Below are 12,445 nucleotides of genomic sequence, written 5' to 3'. Positions count from 1 at the left end.
GCCTAAAAGGGTGGGTGAATTAGGTTCTTTAAAGCTTTAACGGTTTTTAGTGAAGATGAAATTATTTTTCTAGTTTATGGTGAGGTTATGAAAGAGGTAAAGTGCAGAAAAATAAATCACACAAGGATATATCCTGGTTCCCCTTACAACTCGAGAGTACTCCAGTCCCCTTACGCAATAAGAGATTTCACTGTAGTTGGTAACTTGTATAAGACAAACCAAAAACACCAAGAACAATCCTCTTGGCCAAGAACAATCCTCTTGAATTTTACACTAAGTCCACTAGGAGAACAATCCTCTCAAAGTGACTATCTTGCTTCCAACAGTCCCGGATAACAAGGTGTTTACCCAGAAAAATGGTAAACAAGCGCTAGTTTCCTTTTTAAAGGTTACTTTTGCGGAATCAACTAGAATATTCCAGGACTAATTGCTTTAATTTGTTTATTACGTGTATCTGGTTTGTATTAAATGCAACAATAACTTTAAAGTAAAAATAAACACTGAAATTAAAGGCTTTAAAGTAAATAAAAGCAATAAAAGAGCAGTAAATGTGCACTGAAAATGAGATTTAACGTAAAATGATTGCATAAATCAAACTGGTACGCATACGTACATTCCAAAGTTGCACTCGTCACTCATTATTGCACAGAGATTTGAGTTTACTTGTGTTTTGTAGACAATGCGGACCCTAAACTGTTCCTATGGAACTTGCTTAAATAGTAAAAATAAAATAACTACTACTAACGGTCGATTGATTATCAGTCAACACGTGTCTTCGACATGCAATATCTTCAACTGTGAGGCCTCTACGCGTCCTGTGAAAACTGCCAGAAAACTGCTTGAAACTGCCTCTTAACTTCTGATGCCTTCCGACTTCAGGGCTATACTTAAACAAAACGTCTAACTTTTTTCTGTTTGTTCTAGTCGAACATGCATATTGACTAATTCTAGTCGAACCTTGGCCATGATGATTTATAGATAGTCGAACGTCAGCTTTGACTAAACAAGACCTTTTAGTCAGACTTTTCTCTTTAGATTCTTTAATAATCTCACCTGTTTCAGGGATTATTTACCATTATTTAATAAGTCGAAATCCTAGGGTAACAAATTGCCCCCCAAGCGACTTCTTTCGACTGACTTTAGGAAAGAGAAAAAATGGCGTTTCAGTTCTTTCTTAGGTTTCGACTTTTGTTCCCTTCTGACGCCATGATTACTTTGCGCATCCCTAGGTACTAATTATTACCTAAATCTTAGGTAGTGGGCTATAACTGCTCCCCACTTTCTAAAAACCAGTTTCCAAAGCGTTTCTTTGACATGACCTTTGATTTCTACAACTTCTTTTTGCACGTTTTCTGCTGACGTCACTACCAGCTTATATATATGTGCAGGTTCCTTCTCCTTTTTCTTTCTTTCTTCTCGTTTCCTTCTCTTCTCAAACGTTTCAGAAAGAAATACCCCTCTTTTCTAACCTTTCACCATTTTCTTCTTCTTCTTCCATGCACAACAATGGCTGCTGCAACCACCAACACAACCGTTTACGCTACAGGTACTAACCCTTTAGGGTTTATTATGTCTCGTGAAGAAGAAGAATAAGGGTTGGATTTTGTTCCTCAACCCAACCTCACAGAGGCCAAAGCCATTATTTGGCAACACCAGATGTTAATCCCTTTTCAGATTACTGATAGATTAATGGCTTTCTCAGGGCCATTACCAGATCACCGTTATCATCCAGAACAAACCACTGGTTTCTTTCCTTGCTTCCAAACCACTATGCCTGTAGCTTTTGACAAACCACGTCCCCTCGACTTGAAGTTTATGGACCCTTCACTTAGGGTGTTTCGTTCGACTCCAGCTCCTGGCAACAAAGAGTATTTGGCTTGGCTTAACAATGTTCAAGCGAAAAAGCAACAAAGATGGGAGGAATTGGGCATCTTCGACGCCATACAACTATCCAGAACTGGTCATAGGGTTTGTCCTCCAATGTTACTTGCTTCGATATTTTTCTGGGAAGGTTTGACTAACACCTTCCACTTTCCTTGTGGAATGATGACTCCCACTCTCTTCGACGTGGCTGCCATCACAGGGCTTTCACCATTGGGTGAGATCTTCGACCCAACTCTTCCCACAGAAATGAATTTCAACTTCACCAACGCTACCATCACCAAGTATATGCAAGATCATTATGACAAGTCGACAGAAGAAGTCTCTGACGAAGAGCATGTTGCCTTCCTCACCTACTGGCTCTCATACTATCTGTTTTGTCCAGGATCAGTTCAGATTGCCAAAGCTTACATACCTTGGCTATTCAGATTCATGAAGGTCGAAAGGTCTCTTTAGGTAAGCTTCTCCTTGCTTATCTTTACCATACTTTAGGCATAACATCTTTAAGGATCAAACGTCTGCACGAAACTCCAAAACAACTCTCTCTGTCGGGACCTTATTGGCTCTTGCAACACTGGTTGAATGCCACCTTCGAGTCACATATAGGTTACACTGTTTCCAGGTCCATTCTAGAGGTCATGTATGACAGGAGGGTCGAAGGCATCAAACTTGCCTTTCAAACTCCTCAAGATGAGTCTAACAGGCCCAACCTTCTCAAATATGTGAGATTGTTTTCTGAATGTAAAACATTCATAGCTTCTATGGCCCCTTTTTCCAATCGATGTTTTGGGCCGACTTGGTTCAAAGCTATTTTCCCTGGGAACACTCCAACCCTTCGAGCTCAACTGAATGCTATTTGGGCTGCTTTTCTGACCCCAACACTTCTTTCTCATCGCATTGAGTCGACAGGCAAGTGCTATGGGCTTGTAAGTTATCAACCAAATTTGGTCTCTCGACAATTTGGTTTGAGCCAGATGCTGCCCAAAAGCCTATATTCTCATGACAATGACATTTGTTACTCCGGTCGACCGTTTACATCTCGTCAACACCTTGACTGTTTAAAGTTTCATAACAAACAATCTCTGGAACACCCAACTTTCACCTTTCAAAACTCCTATTTTACAACTAAAGAGTTTAGTGAATGGTGGTCTGAATACTACCAACTATTTGATCGAGATTCTTTTATCAAGAAACTGAATACTGCGTTCGACAAGTTGGAGGATCAACTTACCATAAGTAAGTATTTTATATCTGCTTTCGTTTTCTTTTCATTGTCAACAGCAATATTCTAATATCAATTTTAGATCTTTCAGGGCCTGATCTTACCAATCAAATCGAAGCTCCTGCTCCTAAGCCAGGTCGAAAGCGCCCCAGTACATCGAACAACACCACCACCAAGAAAAACAAAACTGTTAGAAAGGTACTTAACTTGATCTTTAATCTTGTCAAATCTACCTTAACCTTCATTAATTGTTATTCTTCCTTTTCAGTTGGTAGTTCCTACTGAATCAGACGAAACTACATCTCCACCAAATCAGGAAAGTGAGATCTTTTCACGACCCCCGCTTCCGACTCCACCAAAAAGACAAAAAGTTGTAAAGAACATTCCCAAAGTGGTTGTTAAGCCTCAAACAACTCCAACAATTTCTTCGTCTCAAACTCTTCATGAGGTAACTTAACATTCTCTTCCAATATATCTCTCAATATCTCTGTTTTCTAACACTTTTCTTGAACATAATGCACTAACCGTCAACCACACTCAGGAGAAAGTTGTCGAGGTTGCTGAAAAGATTGCTGAAGCTACTCCTGACTCCAACCCTTTTAGCCCTCAGAGGACTGATGCTTTTGGAAGTAACACTGATTCGGCTAACACTCCAGGTCGAAGTCGAACAGATCCTCAGAATAAACCCATCGTCGAACAAACACCTGTCACAAAAAATGTTGAAGATGTCCCTCGACCAGAACACAATGCAGCTTCTCATTCCAGACCACATCCTATTGCTGATGATACTAACTCCAACAGTTCTCTTAGTCAGGAGGAAATTCTGGACTTGAAGAAGACTAATCCTTTAGAAGCTCTCTTTCGACTTCAGAAGCTGCGACCAAGTTCTTTTGAGATTCCTGCTCAATCGACCAATCCTGATGCTGAGATTGATGCTTCTCTTGTCGAAGCTATATGCCAGCTAAAAACCCATCTGAACGAACCTGAGTTTCTCGCTGTTCTTGAGAGTTCTGAACATCTTGGTGGAGAAATTCGTAAGATCCTAGACTTACTAATCAAAGCTTCTCTTCCAGCAGTTGTTGTTCAATTCTTCTTTGATTTTGAGGCGTACTTCGACCAGCTCTGGAGGGACCTTATGACGAAGAAGAACATTACTCGTCAGGTTAAGAACAAAGAGCGTGAAATGGAGAGGGAATGGGATGCCAGTGCATCTTCGACCAAAAAGGTTGAAGAATTTCAGGAGAAAACTTTAAAGTTTTCTGATAAGAAGGGAGAGATCGACAACAAGATTGCTGACTACAAAGCTCAAATTGATGCTCTCAACAAGAAGATTCAAGGTCTTGAACAAGAGAAAATCAATTTAGCCCGAACTGAAGAAATCCCTTCGCCTGAAATTATTAACCAAGAAGTCTTGAAAGGACTTGGTCATGGTGAAAATGCCCTTAAGTTGGAAAGCAACATTCGACAACTTAAGCAAAACTTGTCTCGACTTGATTCTAAGATTGACTTTGAGTCAGCCAAGCTAGCTTATTTTAGGAACAACTTTCCAACTTTGTAATTTTGTTTTCGACTAACTGGCTATATTTTGTAATGTCTGCCAATGCTCTTTATAAGGAACTTTTTGTAATGATTGGCCAAATTTTTAGCCATTTTAATATAATCTTTTGGTTTTATTCTATTATGCAAATTTCTTGAAGTATAGGTTTATATTTCTTCAAATATTTACCGTTTATCCTCAAGATTCGACCATCTGAATTTAGTTCTTCAATTTCATATGCATTGTTTGAAAATACTTGCAAAATTTTGAACGGTCCTTCCCAACTTGGGGACCATTTGCCCAATAACTTATTCCTTTGATCCATGGGTAAAATAACTTTCCATACATAATCACCTATCATGAATGTTTTTTCTTTGACTTTCTTGTTGTAAGCTTTCGCCACTTTTTTCTTTTGTTTTATCAACCTATCCAACGCTATTAGTCGTTCTTCGTCTAATTCTACTAATTCGTCTAACATCATACTCCAGTATTCATCAGACAAAAGACTGTTTTGTCGTTGAATTCTAGCTGACTGTAAATGAATTTCTGCAGGCAACACAACATCATGCCCAAAAGTCAAACGAAATGGGGTAGTATTTATTGCTTCCTTTGGTGACGTTCGACAAGCCCAAAGGATTTGGTCGAGCGTTTGATGCCAATTTTTTGGCTTTCTCCCCACATGCTTTTTTATCAAATTTATAATAACTTTGTTAGCAGCTTCGACCTGACCATTAGCCTGAGCGTAATATGGAGTGGATGTTAGCAATTTAAATCCTGTCTCTGCTGCAAAAGCTTGCATCTTTCGACCAACAAACACTGATCCTTGATTAGTAGTAATAGTTTCTGGAATCCCATATCTGTAAATAATGTGTTTTTGTATGAAACTAATCACTGCTTCTTGATCAGCATTGACTAGTGGAATTGCTTCTATCCATTTAGTAAAATAATCTATTCCCACTAAAATGAATCTTTGTTGCTTAGAAGATGCAGGTTTGATTTCTCCTATTAAATCCAAAGCCCATCCTCTAAAAGGCCAAGGTTTGACAATGGCATGCAATTCACTGGCTGGAACATGTTGAATGCCTGAAAATTTCTGGCACTCTTGGCATCCTCTTGCATATTCAATACAGTCTTTTAGCATTGTCGGCCAATATAAACCTTGTCTAAACAACAACCATTTCATCTTATGGCCTGACTGATGAGCTCCACAAACACCACTATGAACCTCTGACACAGCCAAATATGCTTCAGCTTCACTTAAGCATTTCAACAATATACCTTCAGCTGTTTTCTTGTATAAATCATTTCCTAATATCACATAGTTTAGAGCTCTGTATTTAATCTTTCGATCAGTTCCTCTAACTGGATTATTTAGGTATTGGACCAATGGGTTTCTCCAGTCAGAATCTGTCATATTGTCGATGGCAAAAATTTCTAAGGAATATAAATCTTTACTTTCAACTTTGTCATCTACCCCCCCAAATTTTGACGTCGACAATTGACCCAACTTGTCTAACACTTCATGAGTCTCTTTCTCTTTGATATCGACCATATCTTCTAACTTGTTTTTAGAAACTCTATAGCCAGAAGCAATCTGTGCCAATTCATTGGCAATGTAATTATTAGATCTTGGTACATGTAAGACCTCGACATGTTCGAATTTCTCTAACAAGCGTACCACTATTGCATAATACACTATTAGATTTTCTTTGATGCATTTATACTCTTTCTTGATTTGTCGAATTACCAGCTCAGAATCACCTCGAATTTCAACTCGCTTTGCCCCCAAGTCTATTAGGGCTTTCAAACCGGTTATCAAAGCTTCGTATTCGACTTCGTTATTAGAACATACATCCTTCATTCTATAGTGGAACTTGGTTGGAAGTCCTTCAGGAGAAATAATCAGGACTCCAATTCCTGATCCATTTTTATGACTAGAACCGTAAAAAAACAACTTCCAGTTAGTTTGATCGACTAGATTTACAGATAGCTCGACTAACCCATGGTCAACTATAAAATCAGCCACAACCTGTCCTTTCATAGCTTTTAAAGGAACATATGTTAAAGAGAACTCAGTTAACGCTAAAGCCCATTTACCAATTCGACTATGCAAAATTGGTTTAGACAACATATGTTTAATAACATCAAAATGAGAGGACACATGCACATCAACAGGCTTTATATATTGCTTAAGTTTGTTACATGAGAAATACAAGCATAAACATAACTTTTCAATATCATTATACCTAGTTTCAGCATCCACTAAGGTTCAACTTAGATAATATATAGCTCTTTCGACGCCATTATCATCCTCTTGGGCTAACATACTCCCAATTGTCGAACCTGATGCAGCTATGTACAATTTCATACTCTTTGTCCTATTGGGGGGTAACAAAATAGGAGGCTTAGTTAAATAAGCTTTTATTTGGTCGAACGCCTGTTGATGTTCTGGCTCCCATTTGAATTGATCTTGATTCTTGAGCTTCACAAGTGGTGAAAAAATCTTCGTTTTGCCACTTAGATTTGAAATAAATCTCCTCAAGAAATTAATTTTCCCCAACAATGACTGGAGTTGTTTCTTTGTTTCTGGCGCCTTTAGCTCCAAGATTGCTTTCGTCTTGTTCTGGTTTATCTCAATACCTTTCTTGTGAACCACGAAGCCCAAGAAATCCCCTGCATGGACACCAAAAGCACATTTTAAAGGATTCATTTTGAGTCCATATTTTCTCATTCGTTCAAAAGATTGTCGAAGATGGTCTAAGTGACCATTTTCAGAGTTAGATTTTATTACAATATCATCGATATAGACCTTCATAAACTTCTCAATAAAATCATGAAACATGGAATTCATAGCTCGTTGGTACGTAGCCCCAGCGTTTTTTAAACCAAAGGGCATTACAACCCATTCATAAGTTCCTAAAGCACCTCGGCATCGAAACTCCGTCTTAGGTACATCTTCGTCAGCTATAAAAATTTGGTTGTAACCTGAATATCTATCTAATAAACTGAGATATTCAAATCCGGCTGCGGAATCAACTAACATTTCAGCAACAGGCATGGGATATTCATCTTTAGGGGTAGCCTTATTTAAATCTCTGAAATCTATGCATATACGAAGGCTACCATTTTTCTTTATTACAGGCACTATATTAGCTAACCATTCGACATACCTCGCAGTTCGAATAAACTTGCTTTTCAGTAATCTTTCAATTTCTATTTTGATTTTTTCCATAACCTCTGGCGCAAATCTTCTAGGAAGCTGCTTGATAGGTTTCTTTCCTGAGTGTAAAGGTAATTGATGTTCGACCATACTTCGACTTAAACCAGGCATTTCATTGTAATCCCATGCAAAACAATCCTTATATTCTTCCAACAGTCGAACCAACTTAACCTTTAGATCACTTGTAAGTTTTGTACTTACATAAGTAGGTCTTTTAGTGACTCCGTCACCTAAGTCAACTTCCTCAAGAGGATCTTGAGCTTGCATTCTTTTTACCGATCCTAATGGATCTATTTCGAAGCCTAAAGGTTCGTCATCGTATATCCCATCAAACCTTTCGACCTGGTGATCGACTTCCTGATTGTTTGCATTTTTTACCATCATGGCCTCAATGGCCATATTTTTCTCTAGTTCGGCTTCTAAAGCCGTTTTTTCCTTGTTCTCGGCCAAATAAGCCGTTATTCTAGCCAGGTATTCTGACTCAGTGGTCATCATCTTTGACTGTTGTCCCCTGCTCAGGAGGACTTTCATGATTTAATGGTTCATTGGGATCTTCCTTATTCCAAATGAAACCATAATTTGGGTCTAAGTTCAAATACTTAGACACACTTTCATCAGAAGAATACACCTCTCCTGCTTTGTAGCAAGGGGCTACATTTGCCAGATGCTGGTCGAAATGCTTGCGACCACTCTCAGTTTTGTAATAGCTTTGGTCAGCTTCAACATTTTCCACTATACCATCTGGCCTCCAAATGGCCACACGCTGATGCAAAGTAGAGGGAACTGCCCCTATACCATGGATCCATTCTCGACCTAGAAGTAACTTGAAATTGGCTTGAGATGCAGTCACCATAAAGATGGTTGACCTGACAGTCGAACCAACAGCTAATTTCACCTGAATTACTCCAAGTATTCCACTTGTCTTACCCTCATAATTAGACAGCACCATATTATGGGGTCTTAAATCTTTGTCAGATTTTCCCACTTTCTGAAGTGAGGAATAAGGCATTAAGTTCACAGCAGCCCCACCATCGACAAACACTTTGTTTATTGGAACCCCATCCACTTTTGCCCTTATAAATAAAGGCTTCAAATGATACATCATTCCTCGATCTGGCTTCTTAAACACAGCCTTTTGTTCTTCCACTACTCCTTTTCCCATTACATAATAACAAACAGGCGTCTTTTCTACATTCTCGTCAGGGAGAAAATCATCTTCATTCTCAGACACCTCAGATAGTCTGTCGAACTCTGCTGGAAGCACAGATACAATTCCACAGTCAATTAACAACTCATCTGACTCTATGTCAAAGTTGTCGTCGACCTCTTCATCCGACAGTGGAGAATACTCAGGCTCTTTTTCTGTATTGAGAATCGGAGCATCATCATCAACTAATTCTTTGATGAGTTTCTTTCCCAGGATCATTCCTGTAGCCAACCTCTCATTTGCCACTTTGGCCTGCTCTTCAGTCAATCTCCTCTGAAAAGGTTTCGGCTGGTAGTGAGAAAAACCTGCCTGCATCATCTTTGAGTTTTCCTGGCCATTCTTATGGCTTCTTTGGTAACGCCTCCACTGCGTTCGAGTCATAGGATTCTTTCCTTTGTAATTTGGAGATATATAGTCTTTCCTCTTAGATCCACTATCAGTCCAAGAGCCTTTAGCATTTGCTCTAGTACCTTGGATCTGCCATTCTGGACGTTTACCTCCTCTGAAGTTAATGGGTTTCACCCACTTGTCTTCAGGGACATCCGTCTTGGGTCGAAAAGTCTTTGGCTTTTCAAACCTCTTCCTGTACTCTCCAGCCCTTCGACCACTGTTTTCTCCTGTATACATGAACTGACGATTCTTGCCTCGACGAGGGTCGAACCTCACTTTGTTTGCAGCATCAACATTGAAAACAGCATCACACCTTGGACATAATCCAACTTGAGAGTTGTTGTTGTGACACCTCTCAAGGAATTTCAAAAGGCTCTCGTTTGGTTCAGGATAGACCATGTTCAAGACTTTGCCATCAGTAGCACCATCTTGCTTTCCGCCGAAACCATCAGTAGTTTCGACCATCATCACATCAGCAAGCTCAGCATAGTGAGCCTCTTCGACTTGCAAGGGATCAGTATCCACTTGCATTGATGACTTTGGCTTTTCTCCAAACTGTAACCTTCCTTCTTTCAAAGCTTTCTGCACCAAATCCCTGAAAAGAACACATTGAGAAGTCTTATGACCCAGGAAATTATGAAATTTACAAAATCCTCTTTTATTCTTTTGTTCAAGAGGAGGATTCTTAAGTCTTGGGGGTACTATGATTTGCCCATCAGTTACTAACAAATCAAATATCTCATCACATTTTGTTATATCAAATGAATACGTTTTACTAGAAAATTTATCATTTTTATTTTCGATCGGATTTTTATCTTTTGAGGGCTTGAGTAATTTACAAATATATGGTGGTCCTGGCTTCAATTCAGCCACATTGACCTCTCCCTCTTCGTATTCACTATCACTATCAGAGTCGAACTCATTTGTAGTAACATAAGCTATCTTTTCTTTCTTATGATATTTACTAACTCTGGCTTTTTCAGCTTTTAGCCTTTCGACCTGGCGTACTCTGTTTGCCAGTTGTGCCATATCCCTTAAATGTTGGGTATCTAATTTCTTCCTTATGGAATAATCTAACCCACCCGCAGCCATTTCGACTAACTCATGTTCAGGAATTTGTGTAAAACATCTAGCTTTCAATAACCTGAAACGGTTGAGGTAGTCATCGACCGTTTCTGTACCCTTTCGCCTAACTCCAGCTAATTCTTTTAAACTAATCTTCGACTGTCCCATATAAAACTGTTCATGGAACAATCGTTCTAACTGACTCCATGAAAATACAGATTGTGGAGGTAAGGTCGTGAACCAAGTAAAGGCATTTTTTGTTAAAGAACTTGGGAAATATTTCACTTTTAAATTCTCATTGTTTGCTAATTCTCCAGCCTCTGTCTGGAACCTAGCAATATGTTCGACTGTCGATTCGCCAGTCTCACCAGCAAATTTGGTAAATTTTGGAATTTTCCAACCCCTAGGCAATTCTGTCTGCCTTACGTACTCTGACAATGGGGAAACAAAATTTGGTCTGTGCAAACCTACATTTATTCCATTCTGAACTAAGATTTGTTCGACTACATTAGAGATATTATTGTGTCCAACATTGACATCTTGCTGGATATTTCTAAGAACCTGATCAGCATCTTGATGCCTTTGTACTACTCTAGGGATTTCTTGTTCAATTTGTTCCCCATTTCTAGGAGTTTCAACTACTCTAACATTTGACCCTTGTGGAGTCGAAAGGTTTTGTTGTGGGGGTGCTCCAAAGAAATCTGCTATTCTGGCCACTTGTCTAGCCAATATTTCATAACTTTGGTTCGTGTTGTTTATCATGGGAGTAAAAATAGTTCCCATTTGTTGAGTAAGGGCATTCACCATTTCATGATTACTTTCGTCTATTTGTTGTCGAATTGACAACATTGACGTAGTACTTAACGATGGCAAAGCCTGGTTATTGTAACCTATGCCCATAGGTCGACCCCCTGGATTTGATGTGCTTGTTGCCATCATGCTGTCCGAATATAATGAAGGATTTGTGTGCAATTCTTGCATCATAGACGTAGGCATTCCAAACTGAGGATTAAAACCTGGTGGAGGTAGCATTCCATGAAACGGCGGTCGTAATGGGTTAAACGGTGACCGTACATTCATTGGTGATGATACCAATGTTGCTGCCGTCGATCCACCAATATTTGTTGTTCTAACTAGCGACGAATTTGCAGCATTTTGTGATGTTGTTCCGGTTAGAACAACTCCTTGGTTTCTAGAAAGGTCAGAATCATTTGCATTAACTTCAGACATGCTAGTTAATTTTCGACCACTTCTTAGTATCATGCATAACTATTACACTAACAAATATAAAACAAACAGCAATTGACGGGTCCCACTGGACGTGCCAATTTGTTTACCTAGAAAAATGGTAAACAAGCGCTAGTTTCCTTTTTAAAGGTTACTTTTACGGAATCAACTAGAATATTCCAGGACTAATTGCTTTAATTTGTTTATTACGTGTATCTGGTTTGTATTAAATGCAGCAATAACTTTAAAGTAAAAGTAAACACTGAAATTAAAGGCTTTAAAGTAAATAAAAGCAATAAAAGAGCAGTAAATGTGCACTGAAAATGAGATTTAACGTAAAATGATTGCATAAATCAAACTGGTACGCATACGTACATTCCAAAGTTGCACTCGTCACTCATTATTGCACAGAGATTTGAGTTTACTTGTGTTTTGTAGATAATGCGGACCCTAAACTGTTCCTATGGAACTTGCTTAAATAGTAAAAATAAAATAACTACTACTAACGGTCGATTGATTATCAGTCAACATGTGTCTTTGACATGCAATATCTTCAACTGTGAGCCCTCCACGCGTCCTGTGAAAACTGCCAGAAAACTGCTTGAAACTGCCTCTTAACTTCTGATGCCTTCCGACTTCAGGGCTATACTTAAACAAAACGTCTAACTTTTTTCTGTTTGTTCTAGTCGAACATGC

The 12,445-nt window shown here is 38.9% G+C and overlaps 1 protein-coding gene across 1 annotated transcript; it reads right to left on the bottom strand.

Moving 5' to 3' along the window:
• Positions 1-5,117: 5,117 nt before the first annotated feature.
• LOC131652365 (uncharacterized) lies at positions 5,118-11,344 on the bottom strand (the record flags this gene model as incomplete). Its single annotated transcript, XM_058922212.1, has 4 exons — positions 5,118-5,186; positions 6,388-6,669; positions 9,962-10,506; positions 10,585-11,344. Coding segments are annotated over 4 exons (1,656 nt in total), but the record flags the coding sequence as incomplete, so codon positions are not given.
• Positions 11,345-12,445: the final 1,101 nt, after the last annotated feature.

This window comes from Vicia villosa, linkage group LG1 (genome assembly GCF_029867415.1).
Source record: "Vicia villosa cultivar HV-30 ecotype Madison, WI linkage group LG1, Vvil1.0, whole genome shotgun sequence".
Taxonomy (NCBI): domain Eukaryota; kingdom Viridiplantae; phylum Streptophyta; class Magnoliopsida; order Fabales; family Fabaceae; genus Vicia; species Vicia villosa.
The sequence above is the reverse complement of the archived record's forward strand: the minus strand, read 5'-3'. Positions and strand labels throughout refer to the sequence as shown.